Source organism: Acinonyx jubatus, chromosome A3, assembly GCF_027475565.1.
Source record: "Acinonyx jubatus isolate Ajub_Pintada_27869175 chromosome A3, VMU_Ajub_asm_v1.0, whole genome shotgun sequence".
NCBI lineage: Eukaryota > Metazoa > Chordata > Mammalia > Carnivora > Felidae > Acinonyx > Acinonyx jubatus.
The window spans coordinates 102056166-102076315 of record NC_069388.1 but is presented as its reverse complement, the minus strand read 5'-3'; the positions used below and the strand labels follow the sequence as shown (position 1 = coordinate 102076315).

At 50.1% G+C, this 20150-nt stretch overlaps 1 protein-coding gene across 1 annotated transcript in view; it reads left to right on the top strand.

Moving 5' to 3' along the window:
- The window catches only part of ACOXL (acyl-CoA oxidase like), a 368132-nt gene that overhangs the window by 293985 nt on the left and 53997 nt on the right, over positions 1 to 20150 (top strand). The window contains 1 exon segment of the mRNA XM_053200963.1: positions 13109 to 13179. Coding sequence (XP_053056938.1) covers positions 13109 to 13179 — 71 coding nt within the window.

The window sequence follows — 20150 nt, the reverse complement described above, 5'->3', positions numbered from 1 at the left end:
AATTCCTAAACAGAAAAGAGAAACTAAGCACTTTTATTACATAAATTAACATCCAACGTTCTCCAGCTCCATGCAGAGTTGTCTTTTGGTTTTTCCCTTCTCGAAGCTTGTAAGGTGTTCTCATTATGCCACAGAAGTCCCTTTTCTGGTTCTTAATAAAGTAACTAATAATTTAGAATGTTCACATTAATAGCACATTGTAATTGTGATTGGAATGTATAAATAGTGTGGCTGTCTGGCTATCAGAAGTTAATTTCAGACTCCTCTCAGGGATGATTTGTTTCCAAACAAGACTTATTTCTTAACAAAAATGTGATCATATGTGTTCTTAAAGCATGTATTTCTGTATTTTATCCGCGAGTGCTTGTTCCAGTATTCTTCATGGGATCAGCATTTATTTGCCCCTGTTGTTAATAAGGCTATTGTTTAAACAAACGACATTCACCTTGATTTCTTATTAGTCTTGCCATCCATCTTCTAAGGAACTATGGGAATATACTTACCACCTCATTGAATGTGTATTTCATTATTCGAGCTCAGAAAAATAAAATGCCATAACTAGGGAACCTGGGTGGCTCAGTCAGTTGAGTGTCTGACCCTTGATTTCAGCTCAGGTCCTTATCTCAGGGTTGTGGGATCAAGCCCTGCATTGAGCTTCATGCTGAGCCTGCTTAAGAGTCTCTCTCTCTTCTTTGAATACAGGTTTCTTCAGTGTTTTGCTGTTGTTGCTGGAGATAGAGGTTTGGCAGGTGGGGAAGGAGGGTAGATACCACAGGCATTGTGTTGGCTGGGACAATCTGCATGCCTTCCTTTCTCATGGGGACCCTCTGCTGGATGGGACTATCTTTACAGCAGTCCAGCCTGCCCTGACAAGTGGTCTGGGGTTGCAGGGAGGAGCTCTGGGGACTCCTGCCCCTGATACTGACCTTTCTCTTTGTCTAGCACCCATTAAATATGTGGGTGGTAGAAGCAGACAAGGGGTCTAGGGAGCCAAGAATGGGCAGGTGCAATTTACGGCAGCATCTTGGAGGCCCTAACGCTGGGGAAGAGAAGGGCTATTCCGGCTCTGTTCCCTCTATCCCGGTCACGTGACTGAACCTCAGACACATTTGTTCCTGAGAGCAAAAGGTGCAGCTGGGAGTTGAGGGTCCCCATTTCAGAGCGCGTGATGCCTGGGAGAGGCCACGCGACTGTCCTAGTCCTCTGTGGGAGTCGCCGGGTCCCTGAAGCCTGAAGTCCGGGACAGCGGAGAGGGGCCATCTGCAATGCCAGGAGGTGGCAAGAAACAGGGAGAAAAGGAAGTGAGAACTCACTTACCCTGTGCTTGCACAAGATTCCCTCAAGAGGCAGATGAAACCAGGGGCTCCTGCTGAGGGAGGCACCCGGGGAAATGGAGACAGTTTTAAGGAGGAGCATGGGGGCATTTGGGTCTAACATAAATGGTGGCTATCACAAAAAGAAAAGAAGAGGAAATTTGACTGAACTTGAAGCATTATAGCATGTAAACCCTTGGTGGAGCGTGCAACATTGCCTCATGAGCAAATGGACACAGGAAGAGAAAGTTGTATAATGCAGACCGCCCAACATCATACCCCATCCCTAACCCTTCCCCTCCTGGGAAAGTGGGTGGGGCAGAGCATGGCTCCCAGACGTCTGCGAAAAGACTCGTCTCCAGCATCATGAAAGTTATTGCTCCTGTCATCATCACAAAGCCGGGGTTTCTCCCCTGGACCCTCGCCTTTTCCCCGTGGCCGCATAGGTAAACTTGCAGTTTGGGTCAGCCCAACCCAAAGACTCCCAAGTACTGTTCACTCAAGAAATGCTTGGGGCGCCTGGGTGGCTCAGTCGGCTGAGCGACCGACTTTGGCTCAGGCCATGTTCTCACGGTTTGTGGGTTCGAGCCCCGCGTCAGGCTCTGTGCTGACAGCTCAGAGCCTGGAGCCTGCTTCGGATTCTGAGTCTCCGTCTCTCTGCCTCTCTCTCACTCTCTCTCTCTCAGAAATAAATAAACATTAAAAAAAAAGAAAGAAAGAAATGCTGCCAGTCACACTGGCCTCGCTAGAGGTCTGAGCCCCTGAGGACCCTGATCACCCCAAACCTGGGAGCGTGTTCTCAGGAAAGCTGTCTTGGGAGACCTCTGCTAACTCACTCGTCTTTGAAGGAGGTGACAATGTATGAGATCATCTTATGACAAACGACCTGAGGACTCTGTTGCGCTGGGAAGAAGAGGACAGATGGAAACAGCAGAGTCTAACTCCTGAGTGATACCTGTTCTGTAGAGGAGACTGTTAAGAACAGAGTTCAGCTACTTGACCCAGATGCTAATAAAGTGTCACTATCCCTGGAGCCCCGGTAATGATCACAGCGGCCTCCACCTGTTGAGGGTTTCCCCGATGCCAGAGTCATGTCATTTCTTTGGTCTCTACGACAAGCTCACAAAGCCCACTGAGGAAACTGAGGCTCAGTGGAGGGCCAGTTGCCTGGGATCCCATGCAAATGAGCTTTGGAGTTGGGGACTTCACCCCCGGACTGGCTAACCCCAACGCTTTGCTCAGAAAAGCTTTCTAGGCATCAGATTTTGAGGGAGACTCTCCCGCCACTAACCACCCCCCCACCCCCCTCCAAGGGCTTTCCTTCCTACAGAGAAACACCAGAGGATGGGAGTCACAGCCTCCTTGAACTTCTGGAGATTTTCCTTTGTATATTCTAAAGTTGGCCTGTACTGCTTTTCACTACTCTCACTGGGTTTGTCTCTGAATAGCGCGTCTTCTATTTTCTATCTCACAGGCTTTCTGTGAGAATTAAACGAAAATCACGCAAGGAAGCAGGAGGGCCCTGTAATCATGGCGACAGCTAACACGGAGGGAGGGCTCAGCGTATCAGGCCCCGTGCAAAATGTTATGAATGAAGCGTTCATTAATGCCCCGCCAAGACAGAGAGGAAGGGCCCACTGTCTACTCAATTTCCATCTGAGGAAGCTAAGCACAGAGAGGTTAAGTAAATTACCCGGTGTCACACAGCAGGAGGATTCAAATCCCAGCCCACTGCTACCATCTGCCCTCTGGGGGGCCCATATGCTCTGGGTGGGGCTGAATTTGGTCGCTCAGCATTGCTAAAGAGGCACCAAAAATAAGCCCTCCCCACCTTTGAAACGTGGGTTTTTATTTTCCTCTCTCTTTCCCCATTGTAAACTCGAAAGAGGTACCTTACATTTGTGCTGCAAAGATCTGATCCGCAGTCCATGCCGACTTTATAACTTCTGGCGTCTAAGTCCTTTCGAAATAAGATTAATCAGTAACCAAGCTGGCAGGTGAAAGCAACACAAAAGTAAAAAAGAAACAATTTTTACTGCTGAACTCTGTACTGTGAGTTTTCCACTAGGAATATGATTGAGAATGATACCTTCTAAACTGAATAAAAGTAGGAGCATAGGAACTCTTATAGCAATTCTAGGTGTGATTTTATATTTAAAAAATATCCCGTATCCCATATTCTGCAGAGAAACATATTTGCAATAAACATAAATTAAGTTTAGATTTTAAAGGACAACATGTCCTAATCTCACAAAACATTTAGCAAATAACCTTTGAGTTCACATGAGCCACCCACACAAAAACCAAAATGAACTCAGAAAAAAACATAGAAAAAGCAACTGTCTGTTGACAACCAGATTTTCTTTCAGCTCTGAGTTTTTTTGGTTTTTTTTTTTTTTTTTTTTTTGTCTATAAATAATCCGTATGTTTCAAATGTGACCAATTTTTTTTAAGGTGCCTCCTGGCATGTTCTCACTTCAGTGTGTTTTGAAAACAAGAAAAAACTGTGCAAACCATAGGAACTACTGGGTTTTTGGAAGGGGGAGCTTTAATACACACGCTTTTCAGATACCAAAAGTGTCACAACGAAACATTAAGATGATGTATCCTTTCTACAGTGCATCTGTTTTTCTTTTATGAAATCTGGAGTTTGATAAATCACCAGAGATAAAAACATCATTTTTAACCTATCGTAGATCCCAAATGTCAGGAGGAAAAATAGTGCTGTGTGTCCTCTTCATGAATTTGCCTCTCTCTTTGCTTGAGAGTTATGGGATTTTATTTGCAGAGAAAACATAATGCTCTATTAACTTGAAAATGATGGCGTTTACTCAGAAATGTGAGAACCAAAGAGGGAAAAAAGGAGCGTTCAATCCTCTGAGATATAATCAAGTAACAAGTTTTAATATATACTTAAAGTGGCCTAGAATGTTGGATGCAGAAGTGATCACTAGATAACTAACAGCGAGGTTTTCGTTAGTATATTTACCTTCCTTTACTGACACGTAGGACCCCTGACTTGCTATATCGAAGTGGATGTTGAAAACTCAACAGGGAGAGTTTGTTTAACATCAGGGTAAGTAGGGATGGAGGAAGCTATTTCTTGTAATTTTTTTCTACTGAAAAATGACTCAGAAATTCTCTCTTAATTGGAAGCCTGGAAAATAAAGGAATTCCCACAGATTTTTATAACTATAGGTGAGAAGTATTCTGTGCCCGAGAATGTAACAAAAAGCTCCTCTGTACAGGTGGCGCCTAATCTCTTATTGCTGTGATCCGGAGGGTCCAAGTGCATGAACCAGAAAGTAAGCTCGTCATGAAAGCACAACATGGCAGATAAAAATGGCTTTTCACAATGTTAGAAATAGCTCTTTCTTCATATGTGATGCAGTGAACACTAGAGTTCCTTCTCTTGTGCCCATTTCATAGTTCATCATTCCTGAGAAGTTTAAGACAACTTAAATTGTATGCAAATCCACTCTAGGCTATGGACAAGTGGTTGAGTTTTTCTGATAAGTGCTATAAAAAGCTTTTGTCAACAGTCGATTCTGATCTATGCACCAGAGGTGCCTCAAGTCCCAGCTGTGCAGGACCAGTGATGGCTGTGAACACTTGACTTCAGTTTGCTTTGGTCTTTCCTGCAAGGAACATGAGGACAGTGCTGGTCCTAAGGAATGGCATTGAGCTATTTCCTTGGATCGTGGGACAAAATGGCGGGATGTTCCGTAGAAGCTAAAGCTTTCAAGCATTTAAAATCTGGCCCTGCCCCACCTGAGTCCAGCATCTACGCAGTTATCCTTCAGAAACAATGCGGATGTAGATCACTCTTCCTTCAGTCCCTTATGCACCCATCCTCAGCCAACAAGCATGTGGTGAAGGCCTACTGTGTGCCAGGAACTGTGTTGAGTTCTGAGGATGAAAGATCCAGTAAGGAATGGCCCCCACTCTCAAGGAGCATTAGGCAGAGCTGGGATGACAGTTTCTATAGAACAGAGGCTCTGGGAGAACCGGGGAGAGACTTAAGTCAGCCCTGGTGTCATGGGGTTCACATGGCTCCCCATTGAAGCACCAGGCAAGGCAGTCAGCATTTAAGACCTGGCTTTTTGTAAGGTTTACCTACATTGCAGAAGTGGAAAGGGCATTATAAGCAGGAGGAAGAGTAGAATGGGAGGCGTGAAATTCATGGATGATTTGGGAAAACACTTGTGGTTTGGTGTGTCAGGGCACAGGTAGGGGACAAGAGTCAGAATCCCCCAGGACCTTTGCAGGCCTATTCCAGGAACTTTTACTGTCACCCTGCACAGTCAGCGGAGGTCTGGGAAAGATTTGGAACAGGGGAAGGCATGACCAGATGGGGCTGTAGGAGGTGAAGTGTGATCAGGGGAGGCCAGGCCAGACTGCCCAACATGCAGCTGTGAGGGTACAAACTGAGAAGCCATGGTGGCAGGACTTGGAGAGGGGGGCATTCTGGAGATGTTATGGGGAAGGAATCTATGGTACCTTGAGAGCGATGGGAAGTGAAGGGTGAGGTGGGAGGAAGCACCTAGGGTGATACGAAAAGGGCTAGGCTGGTTCTGGCTCCAAGGTGGAGCAGACACGACCAAAGCCAGCCTGGACATGTGCAGCTTTGGGGGAACCAGAGGCCTGTGGGTGAGATGCCATGACAGGGAATGGCAGAGAGACCCGAGAGGCATAGAGATATCCAAGTCCCGAGCATAGCATTATGTTAAACGAGAGGTGAACCCCTCAAAATGGAACATCGGGGCTGATGCTGCCCCCTAGGCAATTGCTCATGGCCATCACGGCCATTATCTTCCTGATTTAAATGATATATCTGGAGTCCACAGCTCTTGGTTTTCCAAAATTGGTCAACTCCTGTTCCCTTCATGGATCAGTGTATGAGGGATGTGACCTCCAGCTGAGGGTCAACTGTTTGGAGTTGTCTTTACAAGGGATCTGCTGGTGGGCAGGGCAGTCCCATGGGGACGGTGGTCTACTGGGGAGAAGATATGGCAGTGGCCACCACTGATGGCTACTTCAGGAAGCACTTGTTGGCCATGATGAGCTGGGGGGCCACACTGAGTAAGCGAGAGAGTACCCCATCCATCTGACAGTGGGCAACCTCCCCACACACGGGAAGACTGCATGTTCCAGAGAGAGGAGTCCAGAAGAGCTGTGCCCTCGTCTCTTGTTGAGTGAATGGCCACGTTTGCCCCAGGCTGAAAGGACTCTATCCGGGGAATCAGTGGCAAGTGTGCTTGCTCCCTCTTGTGACCGTGTACCTGACCTGAGCCAGAGACACAGCTGGCTGTCCTTTGAAACCAGCTCCACAGGAAAGAGCCCTGAGAAGGAAGATCAGATCAGCATGGTGTCACAGGCATGGAGAGAGCAGAACCACTTTCCTCCCAAGGTCCAGACACTGCAGACAGGGTTTGACCCCCCCACACAGAGCCTTGTCCCTGCTCCCCACGGGAACTCTCCACCTCTAGAACTTGGCAGCCAGTTATCCACCTCTCACTCCCATGGCTCAGACTAGGGTCAAGGATTCCAAGATGGCAGTGAGAAGCCGCTGCTGTTCCCACCCAGGGCCCGGCCAAACTGATGTGTTGCCTGCTACGGAAGTGCAGACTGCCCCTCCACACTTCCCCTCTGTAAACACTGTTCCTGTAGATTTCAAAAGAGTGGTGGCGGCGGGGGTGGCGCGGAATTACTTGGCAGTTTATTTGCTTCCGAAGTTTTCGGGACCTCCTGTTTGCAAGACTTTGGGCTAGGATGACATATGACCCTTGTCAGTATAGTAGAGGAATAAGATGTGAATGCACATGCCCTGGTACATGGGGAGCGTGACGAGCCCATGAGAGGTCCAGGGAGTTTGCAGACATCACGGGACTCTGAGATGCCTTCCAGAAGTTCCCTTGGTACTGGGTCTTAAAGTATGAATAGGATCCCGGAGTTGGAAGTGTGGCAGTGCATTCCGGGAGGAGGCTGCAGTGTGGACAGAGGTGAAGGTGACAAAATGAAGTCCTCGTTCAGGGAATGGCAAGGCGCCTGTTCTACCAGAAGGGAAGTGTTCAGGGGAGAGACCAGGAAACAGGTTGAATATTGGAAGAGTGGGCTGAACGCTGCATTAAAGAGCTGGGCCTTTTCTGGGGAGACAGTAGGAGGATCAACTCCCTGTTGATCCTAAAAACAAAGGTAGAGTTCTTTCTGCAAAGATGAAGCCCTTTTGTTTCTCTGTCTCTCTCTTTAAACATTTCCCTGTGGTGTTGTGATGAATAGGTGGGCGGGGGACTTCAGAGGCCCAGGAGTGACAGTTCTACAAGAGCTGAGTACAGGCTTTCAGACCCAGGTGAGATGAGAGGGCTGAGGGACAGCCACCAGCATGCTACCTTGTGCCATAGAGTAAGTGGAGGACCCCTAAGCTGACCGGGAGCCTCAGGTGTGGGTCCCAAGCGTGCGTGACCCTCAAGGCTCCCGAGGAGAGGCAGGCCAGAGCTGGGGATATGGGACCCGCTGCCCCCAATGCCAGGAAGGACACTGAGCCGTCAGGCCAGAGCTGGGGATATGGGACCCACTGCTCCCGATGCCAGAGCGCGGTGTCCAGCCCCCAGAGTACTCGGCCGTCACACTCTCCCAGGTGGAACCTTCTGTTTAGGGGCACGTGTCAGCCTCTATATTTCTTCTGCCTCTAAGAGGAGGCTGGTTTCCTTATCTTCATTGTAGGTATGTGAGGTGAAAGCCTCCTTCTCCTGCCAGACTGGAGACACAGCTGGGACAGCTGTCCTCTCTCCAGAGATAGATGGACGGGCCTGGTTTTGAAGAGGTTTGGGTGAGCCTGTATTTTAGCATCATTCTCTAGCACAACAAGTCTTCCTTCTACGTGTGGGGCCCAGGGGAAGCGTATAAAACAGGCTGGCGAAGTGTTGAAGAAAATCTACCCTGTCCTGCTGCCTGAACAAATGTAGCTTCACTCATCTGGAAAAGCCAGGCTCCAATTTACAATTCTCAGACTCCGGGAAGTTGTGTGAACTCAGCAGCATGGGGAGAAGCATCCACCCTGCAGATCCCTAGCTGTCCACATCCCCAGAACCACCCCACACCGTGTGAATCCTCCAGTCTAGACACACAGGGTCTGTCTACACCCCTGCCAACACCTGACCCTTGGGCACCCCCCATGAGTCTGGGGGTACGCACACCAGATGGAGTACATTCCCAGGGAAGAGACTCAAGCTATAAACCCAGGACCCTGGGAAGTGGGGTGCAGACCCTAAGCAGGTAACCCCCCATTGCCACACAGGGAAGGCTACAGCCACAGGAATGGCAGAGCAAGGCTCTCTAAAGCTTGGCACCTGGGGAAGGACCCCAGTTCTCCAGGCCCCTGTCACGGGGATTGAGAGAGAAGCTGAAAGAACGTTCTGAGAACAATACAGCCCCTATGTCATCTGTCGAGGTCACTTGTGCCTGCTAACGTAGTGATAGTTCCCCAATCTTACGGCCATATTTCAGAAGGAAACAAGTTCAATGCTATTGTGCATTTGGTTTGTCTTGCTTTCCCCCCTTATTTGCATTCACATGTCATAGTGAAAGACATTCTAGGTACAACCATTTCCTTGTCTCAGGGATCTCCCATGTTGCAGAGTCCTGTCTACCTTTCAAAAATGGCTGCAGGGGCAAGGCTGTTGGACCTCACCTCCCAGCCCATGACAGCACACAGTCAGAAGGGGAGACTTACGTAGTCCAAGCTGGCCTGTAAGTTTGTTCTCCCCAACTACCATTTTCTTAGTTCAGCTGGGTCATTTTTTTTTCTAGGCTCCCCCACCACAACGCCACACCTCAAAGCTACCTTTTACCTCAAAATCTGTTGTTCTCCCTCTATTGTCAGGCCCATCTTTTCTGTCGCACCGAGTGGAAGGGTTGAACCAAGGGACCCTGAAAGTATTCAGACAGGTGGAAGCATTTGCATCCCCTGCTGAGATGAACTGCACTGGGACACTTCAGAGCCGTTAAGACAATCAACGTGGAATCAAGAAAGTCTCACCCAGCGTCTCTGAAGGAGACTGACGCCTCTGCCACGAGCCCTGTGTTTCATCGCACCGCCTTCTTCTCATTAGGCAGGCAGCCCCTTGAATCAGCAGCAGGGGTAGAGGAACGGAGATACCACAAATGCTTTCATTTTTAGGGTGGTTTTTTTTTTTCTCTCTCATTTAAAGGCTGGGGAGGGAAGCGAGAGGGGAATGAAATGTCAACCTTGTGGCGATGCTTCTCAGTGGGTTAGGCAGCCCAGGCAGGCTCAGTGGCCGTGCAGACCTGGTGGAGAGCGGCTGGCAGTGTGCCCACCCTCCCTCTTCTTCTGGGGTTGGGCAGAAATCGGAGTTGGGGGAGGTGAGCCGTGAGCCTGCCGTTGGCATGAGAGCACATGTCACGCTGACATCGAAGGCGAGGAGAAAACAACCTGGGACTCGGTCCGCTCTGCCGCTGTTGGTGCCCAGTTTTCAAGGTTGGCTCTTGTCGCTTGTATAGACAGGGTGAGAGGGGCAGGCCTCATGAATCCGAGCCAGCCAGTTAAGGGGAAACTACATCTATGGCGTCCTGTGTTCCCACAGGGCACTTCGGTCCACAAAACGGGGTATGTTTTTGTGGGTGACGTTGGACATGTTGAACAACGACAGGCATAGAACAGAGCTCAGGAAAAGACCCCAGGCTGCCTATGGAGTGCACGGTCTCACTCCTCGGATGAGGCAGTGTGTGCACCCATAAGCCAAAAAAACTATTTAAAGAGAAGAATCCAGTGTGTAATGTGTCCACCAAAGTATCAAGTGGAGAAGAAATAAGCATGGTGAGGAAAGCGGAAGCTTCTCAAAGGTGCAGGGTCGGGGGCCCAGGCCAGGCCGGGCACTGCGCCTTGGCCTACGGCCCTTCTTCCTAACACCATATCCACTGGGCAGGCACCAGTCTCCACAGGTAACTGTGAGGAAACTAAGGCTCAAGGAGAGCATGTGGCTTGTCCAGGGACACACAGCTGGGAGTGGTGGTGAAGACCACCAGTGAGGTCTGTCTGACTCGGCCTTGACCGGTTGGGCCCAGGAAAGGGGTGGGGTTTGAGCAGACGGGAAGAAGACGGAATGGCTGAGGACCCAGCCGAGGATTAATGATAGTGCGGAGCTGGCGGAGGGGGGTCTGCACCAGGGAAGAGGGGCTGAGATGCAGAGGGGAGGCAGTGTATGCAGAGCAATGGCTGTGCTAGTTTTCCTGTGGTGGCGGCCGTGGGCACGGCGACCGGAGAGGGGGACCGGGCATCAAGGCTGGGGAACAAGTCAGAAGTGTTGTACAGGAGTCAAAGTGGCACCTGTGCTGTGGGAAAGGGGTGCCTCAGGGAGACACTGTGCAAGAAGGGTCAGCAGGCTCAGCGACAGGAAGGAAGAATCACAGATCTGGCTGGGGCATGACGGTGACAAAGAAATGGGAAAATTCCGGGAAGGGTTAGCTAGGCATGGAAGTCAACTGGTTTGGATTGTATGTTTAGGGTTCAAAGGAACAGCTACACCTGGCTGGGTGCCACATCTTGTGAACACCGAAAAGTGTCGCAGTGGAGTCCAGCCATAGGCAGCTGGAGGTATGGCTCTGGGGTCATCACAGAGGAGGGGAGGTGAGGGTGAGAATCTAGGAGCCCCCCAAGGAAGCAAGTAACAAACATTCAGGTTCCCATGGCCTGTGCTCAGAAGATTCCAAGTCACAGCATAAACTTTTACCAAATGAAATTGCTACCTCCAAAAAGATTATCTGAAGGAAACCTAGCCAGGACCACCTAGGTGGCTCAGTCAGTTAAGTGTCCGACTTCGGCTCATGTCATGATCTCATGGCTTGTGAGTTTGAGCCCCACATCAGGCTCTGTGCTGATGGCTCAGAGCCTGGAGCCTGTTGTGGATTCTGTGTGTGTGTGTGTGTGTGTGTGTGTGTGTGTGTGTGTCTGCCCCTCCCCTGCTCATTCTCTGTCTCTCAAAAATAAATAAATATTACAAAAAATTTAAAGAAAACCTAGCCCCTGAATTTGTAGATTATTCTTTACTCATCCTCGGACAATAGAGGTCAATGTCACCGCGAAAGTTCAAAACAGAGCTTGGTGTCTTCTACATGGGGGCTGGTGTGTTCTACATGGGTGAGAGCAAACCATAATCATATGAATGCATAGGTCGGGCTCTTATCTCATGCTGAGTTTCTGTTGAGCCCCTTTCGTGGTGAAAGTATCGTATTAATTCTTAACTCTCTTAAAAATTTTTTTAATTGTTTAAAATAATTTAAGATTCAATGTAATTAATTTGAGCTTTAGCCGGGAGGGCAGGCTTTAGCCAGCTTTAGCCATGACTGGATGGGCATATACATATAAAGTGGACAACACCGATCGATCCTTCTGTTGGTTCTGAGCGCATTTTGTCTGGATAAGGGCAAAATTTTAGACTTGGGAAAAATAAAGAGGACAAGATACAAGTGATAACGGTTAAAACCATAGAGTAATTTAGTCATAGATGAAAACTCTCTAAAGATTTATATTTTTTTAGGTAACGTTGAACACAACAAAAAATTAACCAGACAGTGCTTTCCTGATGAAAATTCATTCTTGATGATCCAATTCTCTTCAAAATATCTGCATTTGTAAACATGACATCCGGACATCCTTGGGGTCAGACTAGTGGAACCAGACTCTTCCTCAGTCATGAAGCTGGGTGTATCTCTGCGCACTCCCGTGGGCTCTGTGCAGGTTGGGCAGGACCCCAGAGGTGGTCAGTGGCTTTGAATGGGCAGGGCTGCAAACTTCCAGTAGAAGAACTTTGCTCTGCTCAAAGGCAAGTGGTAGGGCTGTGCCCAGCAGACAGTGGTAAACGGTTATGGCAGGTGGAGAGCGGACACAACTTTGAGTCTAGAAATAATAGGCTCATCTAGATGGCTGACTAAAGTTGAAATCTTAATGCCTGTCAAAAGAAGTAGATTTAAATCTGAGGGTGGTAGGGACTCATGGGAACATTTTTAAAAGTGAAATAATACAGTCAAAACAGTATGCAGGGAAGGTAGCGTGTGGTTTGGTGTTTAGTACAACCAAAAGAAAAAGGGGTGCCCACACACATGGGCTTTTGGTGAGAGCTAGGCCACCGTGACGGAGAAAGGGAATGTAATTGGTGTAAATTGTCTACATGAATATTCCTAGAGCATGGCCAATCTAAATGGACCCTTAGAGTGTTTTCTTGCAAGCTTTCCTGAGTTTTCTCTCTGCCATTCTGCTGGAGAAGGATGATTGGGGAAACATGACTTGAAATATGTAGGGGAGTTTGTGGGATTTGCTTGAGTCAACACTGAGGGCCATTATCACATTCACACCACGAGAGGCCTTAAATCCATGGGAATCATGACAGAACACTTAGCACTGCCCAGTTTACAAAGGCAGTTGGTCCGCTAAATAATGGAGATCACACGAAACTGGGGTGTTAGTATGGTCTTCGCGGGGGGCCAGCTGGTCATTGGTGGCTACACCCAGGACCTCCTAGAGCTTTAGGATAGAGCTTTGTTGATGGTAATGGCCGTGTGCTCTGCGGTAATCATCCCGGCCTGACAGTGGTGGAGAAGTCCCCGTGTGCTGGCCCTGACCTACCCCGGGGCCAGAGAGACCTCTATCTATCCCATCACCAAGGAAAGACCCATAGCATCCCCCCTGCATCTGTTATAACTCCAGTGCGCTTCTCCATGCCAGGAGGCCTCAGGGGCTGAAGGGGGGTCCTTCACCTTTTCTGTTTCTTCCCTTCCAGTTACTCTAGAGCAGTTCTGGCCGGCAGTGAGGAGCTGTCCTGAGCAAGAGGACCAGGCTTTGTTAATGAAGGTAGGTTATCAGACAAAGTACTGATTTCCTTAAAGGCTCGCAGCACTTTTATTGCCCTGAGGAGAGTTTCATTTTTACAAGCAGGAGTAAATTTATCATCCCTGAATTCGGTGCTCCGCGGGGATAAACTTGTCATCGGCGGGTAGGAGGGTTGCTGGTTAATGAGCACAACCGCCGTCCGTGGAGTACAGCAAAGTGACAGGGAGTGGGTGTCAGCTACCAGCGGGGAATCTCTTTTAATTCTCCAGAGGGCTCAGTTGGTCCTATTTAAGCTTATCTGACAGAATCTTGATTCTCTGAGCAGATTTATGAGGCTTGGCCAAATTCCATGACTCTCACTGCACTTTTTAATTAAGACAAAGGACTCCATACGTTCTGTGTCTGCCACATCCTCCCTTCCGTCACCACAGGGAGCGCCACACAAATGAGACTGTCCATATTAACCACTGGCGTGGGCATCTCATGTCACAGATGCCTTGCCCTTGAGTGGAAGACAAGCTTCGCCATTTCTTGGTAACCATTGCGTTCTTTCCCTCTGAGCGACAAAGGAGCACAGGTGTGGTATAACCTACATGTAGGTCGTACATCCAGGTGAGCCAAAAGCGTGGAAAAACTTGGCCAGCAGCCTGCATGAATTTAATTAAAACTCTGTCTCCGAAGGCAGAGAGGAGTAGACACCAGCAAGTCACAGAGGCACGCCAACACCTTTCCACCAATGACTAAGACTCCTGTTTTCACCCAGAAACTATACTTAGAGTCACCTTGAAACATATGCATTTCCGTGACGTCATTTCAATCCCGTACCGTCAGGAAACCACGTGGCCCAGGAATTGCGTCTCTCACCTGAACACCATACCAGGTGTCCTCCTACTTTAGAGATGGGCGGAAAAATAGAGGGCGTCACTTTTAAGGGATTTCCAGCTCATTTGCCTGAGATGTGATATTTTTGGTCTGCCTTTTTTTTTTCCCTACGCTTTCAGTGTGGTTCATTTTATAATAAAGAGGTGCCGGGGCGCCTGGGTGGCTTGGTCGGTTAAGCGTCCGACTTCGGCTCAGGTCATGATCTCACGGTCCGTGGGTTCGAGCCCCGTGTCAGGCTCTGTGCTGACAGCTCAGAGCCTGGAGCCTGTTTCAGATTCTGTGTCTCCCTCTCTCTCTGCCCCTCCCCTGTTCCTGCTCTGTCTCTCTCTGTCTCAAAAATAAATAAACGTTAAAAAAAATTCTGTTTTTTAAATAAAAAAAATTAAAAATTAAAAAAAAAGAGGTGCCGATACCAAATAACGGATCCGTCTGGGAGACCTGCTCTCCCAGAGTCCTGGGTACAATGTACCAACTTTGGCATACAGGCAGGCATATAAGCTTTTCTCGGTGTTTTGAGGTTATCCAGGGTCAGCCCTCAGTCTTCTGTCCTGACATCTATTCCCCCAAGGACATTTCCTCCCAGATACACACTGTGTTTCTGTGGCCTTGACGCAGCCCTTGGGCCCCAGACACTCACTTCTTTACCCCCAGTCACTATTCAAGGTGCATGGGCACGGAGCCTCGTGGCCCTTCCTTCCTGTTCTGTCCAGTGTTTTCTCCAGCCATCTGCTCCTTCCTCCTTCCCTCTTGTTGTTCTCCTATCCATCTATCCCCCTTTTTCCCTTCCCTGCTGTGCTTTGGTGTGCTGAACACACTGCTGTGTGCTGCTTGGTACCGCCAGGGACCTGCGATGCCCCAGTGACCCTGAACTTCTTCAAGTCAATAGCGTAAGGGTGGAAAGCGATACCACCAAAATCCTGCTTCTCCTTTCAGTTTCTCGCCTTCCTTCTGACTCTCCTACTGCCCCCGGCCGGCTTCTCTGGAACATTCGCTCAGATACTAGCAGTTGCAGGTGGTAGAGGAGGGTTCAGAGAGCCTGAGGTGTCCTGGAAGGTGCACGATCTCCAGTGACCTTCGGTATTTCATGCCTTCCCTGTTGGTTTCTGCAAACCGTACGGTGGCAGCCGAGGACGACGTCTGTGGGTGTTTTCTCAATATTTGCAGGTATTTGAACAGGCAACATCAAAGAAGTTTCACTGAACAAAATGCGTGCTCGGTTCATATATACTGAAACTACTGTACGATTTTTTTTCAGGAGATTGAGGTTTCTAATGTCACATATCAGAGAGCACCATGTGGGTGTGACAGTGGCGTGCAGGATTTTTGTAGACGTTATGTGGGAGAACTGGCTCAGGGTGACAGTAGATCGTTCCAGCTACAACCAGCCTGCAGTCCAGGATATGTTTACAGGGGTGAGCCATTCACTTTGAAGATGGTCGGCCATAAACTTCGACAGTTCATTCGGCGTCATTGGGCGAAAGGTTGCCGGAGGCAAAAACTGTAAATCTGAACCAAATATGCTGGGTTTTTTTTTTTTTTTTTTTAACGATACTTTGCACGCAGTGCCGTTGTTATCCCTACATTGTCAACATTGGATACTTTGTATCCCTACATTGTCAGAGATCATTAAGATCTAAGGCCAACGATCTCATTCAGAGCTGTGAGGGTGCCCAGCCAAGGTCAGATACCGCTTGAGCCAAGGTCGGATATCCCTGGAAAAACAGAGCCAGGGGTTGAGACTTGGGAGGTGGCCGAGACCAGAGGCTTCATCTGACAACCAGGAAGAGTCGGCGAGGGAGGAAAAGTGACGCTCCATCTCCGCACCGCTAGTTAGCAGGCAGCAGAACGGGGACCGAAAGCCACGTCTCTGGAGCCTCGAGCTGGGCCTCTTGCCGGGACTTCCATCCAGATGAGCAGATTCACAGAAAAGTCTACCACCTCACCCCCTCCACCACACCCGAGCCGCATGGGAGGTCAGACTGCAATGAAACCACAGAATGTACTGTTGTGGCTGGCTGGTGGAACCGCTCTTGTGGCTTGTTGTTAATCACACCCCATCTGCAGAGAGCACCATAAGACGGAAGGGAGCTGGCTTCTCCATGATTCAGTTTCCCCATCTACCAAGCAGAGGTCAGGGCTCTTACTGACTTGTGATTTTCCCACCACTGCAGCCCTGTTAAGGGGGTAGGAAGGAGATGTCAAGAGATAAGACAACTGTTATCAGGGTTTGCCTCTCTGTTCGGTTTTCACTACAATCTGAACCAAAGAAAAGATGTCAGTTCTAGAAATTACTTATCTGACCCCATTCATGTCCATACCAACCTGTTTCTTCACTGGTTCTTCATTCTACTGACCAGTTCATCTCTTCGGCCCCTCGCAGGCACTGCCCTGGAGAGCTGGGTTACCCCTCGACTCCACCCACCACTCTGTTGTGGCTCCAGACCTGCCCTCCAGTCCCACACCCACTCGTGCCCAGCAGATGTGGCCCTCACCTGTCTCTGTCCTTCCTCCTCAGCCCCGGAACCACAGCGAGGCCTGTGACTCCCCCTGCTCGGGAGCTGCCACGTCACCTGCCATGTAGCTATTAATCCCCGGCAGCAGCCCTCAGAGACATCCCGTTCCCTCTCACCCAGAACACAGCACCTGGGCTTGACCCTCCAGGGACAAGTCTGGTTCCCACTTTGCTGGGAACCCGGTGTGATCACAGACAGGTCACCTCTCTCTTTTAGCCCAGTGTCCCCTTGTGGTGAAAGCGGAAGTGAATTAGATTGCCCGGGAGACCCTTCCAGCATCCACCCTCTCAATCTATGCCCCGACATTGCCCGCCAGCCCGTGACTCTGAACCTGCTTGAGAATGAGCCAACCTCTACTGCCTGCCCTTCCTTCAGGCTCAGCAAAACGAACTTTCTCAGAATCCCACGTCCTACTTGTCGCTCTTCTGGATTCATGTCCAGCCACAACTCACTCTCTCTTTCTCTCTCTCTTTTCCTCTCCTTTGGCCTAGGGTGATCATAGAACCTATCAGCCATGTCTGGACTTTTCTGAAAGGGAAAGGAGGCACCACTGAAAATTAAACTTGGGTGGCTGGCATAAAATGGGACGGCCCCAGGCACATCAGGGCATTTGATTAGCCTATATCTGCATCAAGTCCGAAGTCCCTTCTTTAAATCAAATGGATCAAGCTTGCCTAAGAGGCATCCCTCTCAGAGTTGGTCCAGATGCTCCTTGTCCCCACTCCCTCCCCCCCCACAATTGTCACTTCTTAAAGATCGCGCCCTCCTTTCAGTGATGGAAGTTGGCAGGAAGACAGACCTCTCGCTGCCAATCTGCATTTGGACCTTCATTTTCTAAATCACACATAAACGATCACACTTCCTCATTCCGTCCTCCAGGGAGTTTCTTACACACCTGGCAGCAGTCATTTCCAATTTGGGTAGGAGACAGCAGCCCCAGCAAGGATCCTCACTGGGACGGAAACTTCCTGAGGCAATCACCTGCCGTGCCTCCCCGCTTCCCTTGGAAAAGCAGGAAGGATGTGCAGCGGAAGGTGGCTCTTCCTGGTAAACACTGCTTTCCCGGATTGGGAGACAAGAGCTAGTTGAAGAAGCTTTGCCTGGTCTGTTACAACTGGAGCAAGACAGTAGAACAAAGCTTCCTCACTCCAGTGATGCTGAGTGGGTACCTGGCACATTCCTCCCACCGCAGCCCCCGGCAGAGGCCTGGGTGGACCTCTCTGACGAAGGGCTCTAGCTAGAGGTACCACGTGAAGTTCAAGGTAGCCCTTTCTGTGGGGGAGATCCGATATCATACCACGTGTACTGCAGAAAACAGTAACAAGAACCGAGCCGCCTGCATGAAGATAAATAGCACATCTTGAATCTCATCTCCCCAAATTGCAGACCTTTTGCAGGACTGTGGTGCCAGCAGCAATGATGCCCCAGCTCATCCTCCGTGGAGTGCTGGCAGGAGGGGCTGACTGTCTGTGGCAAGGCGGGTGACGCCTCGGTCTGAGGACACAAGCAGAGCAGTTTTAATAGCTGCTGGCCGTCCGGCTGGCACGTGCAGGGGCCCACCAGAGTCGGGGGACACGGTTGCCAGGTGCCGAGGCTGAAGTCGAGAAAACCCACAGAGCCGATTCCCCGGGAAGTCGCCCCTGCCCACAGGTGTGCTGGCTGGAGTGCTGCCGGAAGCCTCCTTAGCATTGCTTACCAGCTGCCGAGTATTTTCTTTTTTTAATTTTTTTTTAACATTTATTTATTTTTGAGACAGAGAGAGACAGAGCATGAACGGGGGAGGGGCAGAGAGAGAGGGAGACACAGAATCGGAAGCAGGCTCCAGGCTCTGAGCCGTCAGCCCAGAGCCCGACGCGGGGCTCGAACTCCCGGACCGCGAGATCGTGACCTGAGCTGAAGTCGGACGCTTAACCGACTGAGCCACCCAGGCGCCCCCCCAGCCGCCACGTATTAATATTGCCCCCAAATGCACAGGGGCAACCGGACAGCTGTGGAAAGAGGGGTGCCCAGGCTCCCTGCCACGTGCCACCCCCCCCCCCCCCACTGTGATCTGGCCAGATCGAGCCCTTTCTCTGTCTAATGATGTGCTAGCAACTTGGACACCCTTGAGTCCTCCTTGAAACCAAAAGCTGTCAAGTGAGTGGCGTGACCCAACCTGTCAGTCCTCCCAGGGTACTCAAATCCAGCTGCTTTCCAGAAACAGGCGTTTTCTCCTAGCCTGGTGGGGTCCTGGCCTGGCCTGAACGAGTGTTTAGCTTAGCCTGGGAATGGGGATGCGTTGAGGAGAAAGGGGATTTTCCACATGACCGCTCCACTGACTCACCTCCCCGCAGAAGGTTTAGAAACACCCAGCAGGCCGGTTGTCTAGTGTTCCTTAAATTGTCATTGTCACAAAGAGTCTTTCTGCTTCACTTCTCTCATAGTCCCCTCCTTACTCTGCTCACTCCCCTCCACGTCGCTGGGCTCAAGGGGCAGACACGGAGCCATTCGGCTTCTGGAATGGCCGAGGCGTCCTTGCAGGGTCTCTCTGTCAGCTCTTGCCCTGTAGGCAAGGCCGCAGCCACTTCAGCTCCGATGGGGTGCTCGCCACGGCAACCCCAGTATCTAAGCAGAGCGTTCGCAGGGGACTGTCCCTGCCTCGCAGGCGGCTGGCAGCAGCAGTTTGAGCCTGTCAAGTGGGCGAGGTGGGGTTTTTCCCTTTTTCCTGCATTCTAACTGCTCTTTCTTGCTTTTCTCAACACGTGTAGGTGGTAGCTAGTTTAAGCACCCGACCTAGCAGCCAAGTACCTCCCACCGAGCGCGGGGAGGACAGTGATGCCCTCCTTTCTGCGGGAGGGCTTTTTAATGCCTATGGACCCACCCTGTCATAGCCCCTTGCCTTTGAGAGTGCCCTAGGCCCCTGAGCAACGAGCAGAGCAAACATCCTGTGTGTGTGCTACGCGTGCCCACGGCCACCACTCCGTCATCTGGGGCTGGTCCTGGGAGCAGGCCTCCCACACAGAAGGACCAGCATTCTCACTTGGGGCCTGACTGCGTCTCCAAACCCCATCCGGGGTGAACAGCGTCAATCCCTGTCGGAAATCCTTTGGCACAGATTGTTGAAGGGTGGCGGGGGTCTGTAGTGCTGAACTTCGGTCCGTATAGCCCCTGTTGCTTTCCTGCCGCCTTCTCCGCTGCTCGCAAGCCAGGGCCTCGTGGAGAGAAGTAAGCATGTGGCTGACAGTGTTTCTAAGAGAAACAGGTAGTGTTTTTCTAGTACCTGGCTGACTTGAAGAATAGGTTTCTGGTTTGTTTGTTTGTTTGTTTGTTTGTTTGTTTTTATGTTTAATAAAGGACCAGAACTACTAGGGACGTAGCAATCAAGTTTCAGACCTAGTGTTCCAGCAATCGGTGGTTTTCTCTCGTGCCTGTACCCGTGTGGGCCGTCGATGCCCTGGCATGCCTTCCCTCTCTTCAATCCCGGTACCCTCGTCACAAGCTCCAAGTCAGTGCCAAGGTTCTGAGGGGGCTCATCTCAAACCTGCCCCCCACAATCTCAGTGATGATTATCCCACCCAATGAAACACTAATTGTGGGAAGGGATCTTTGGTGCATAGG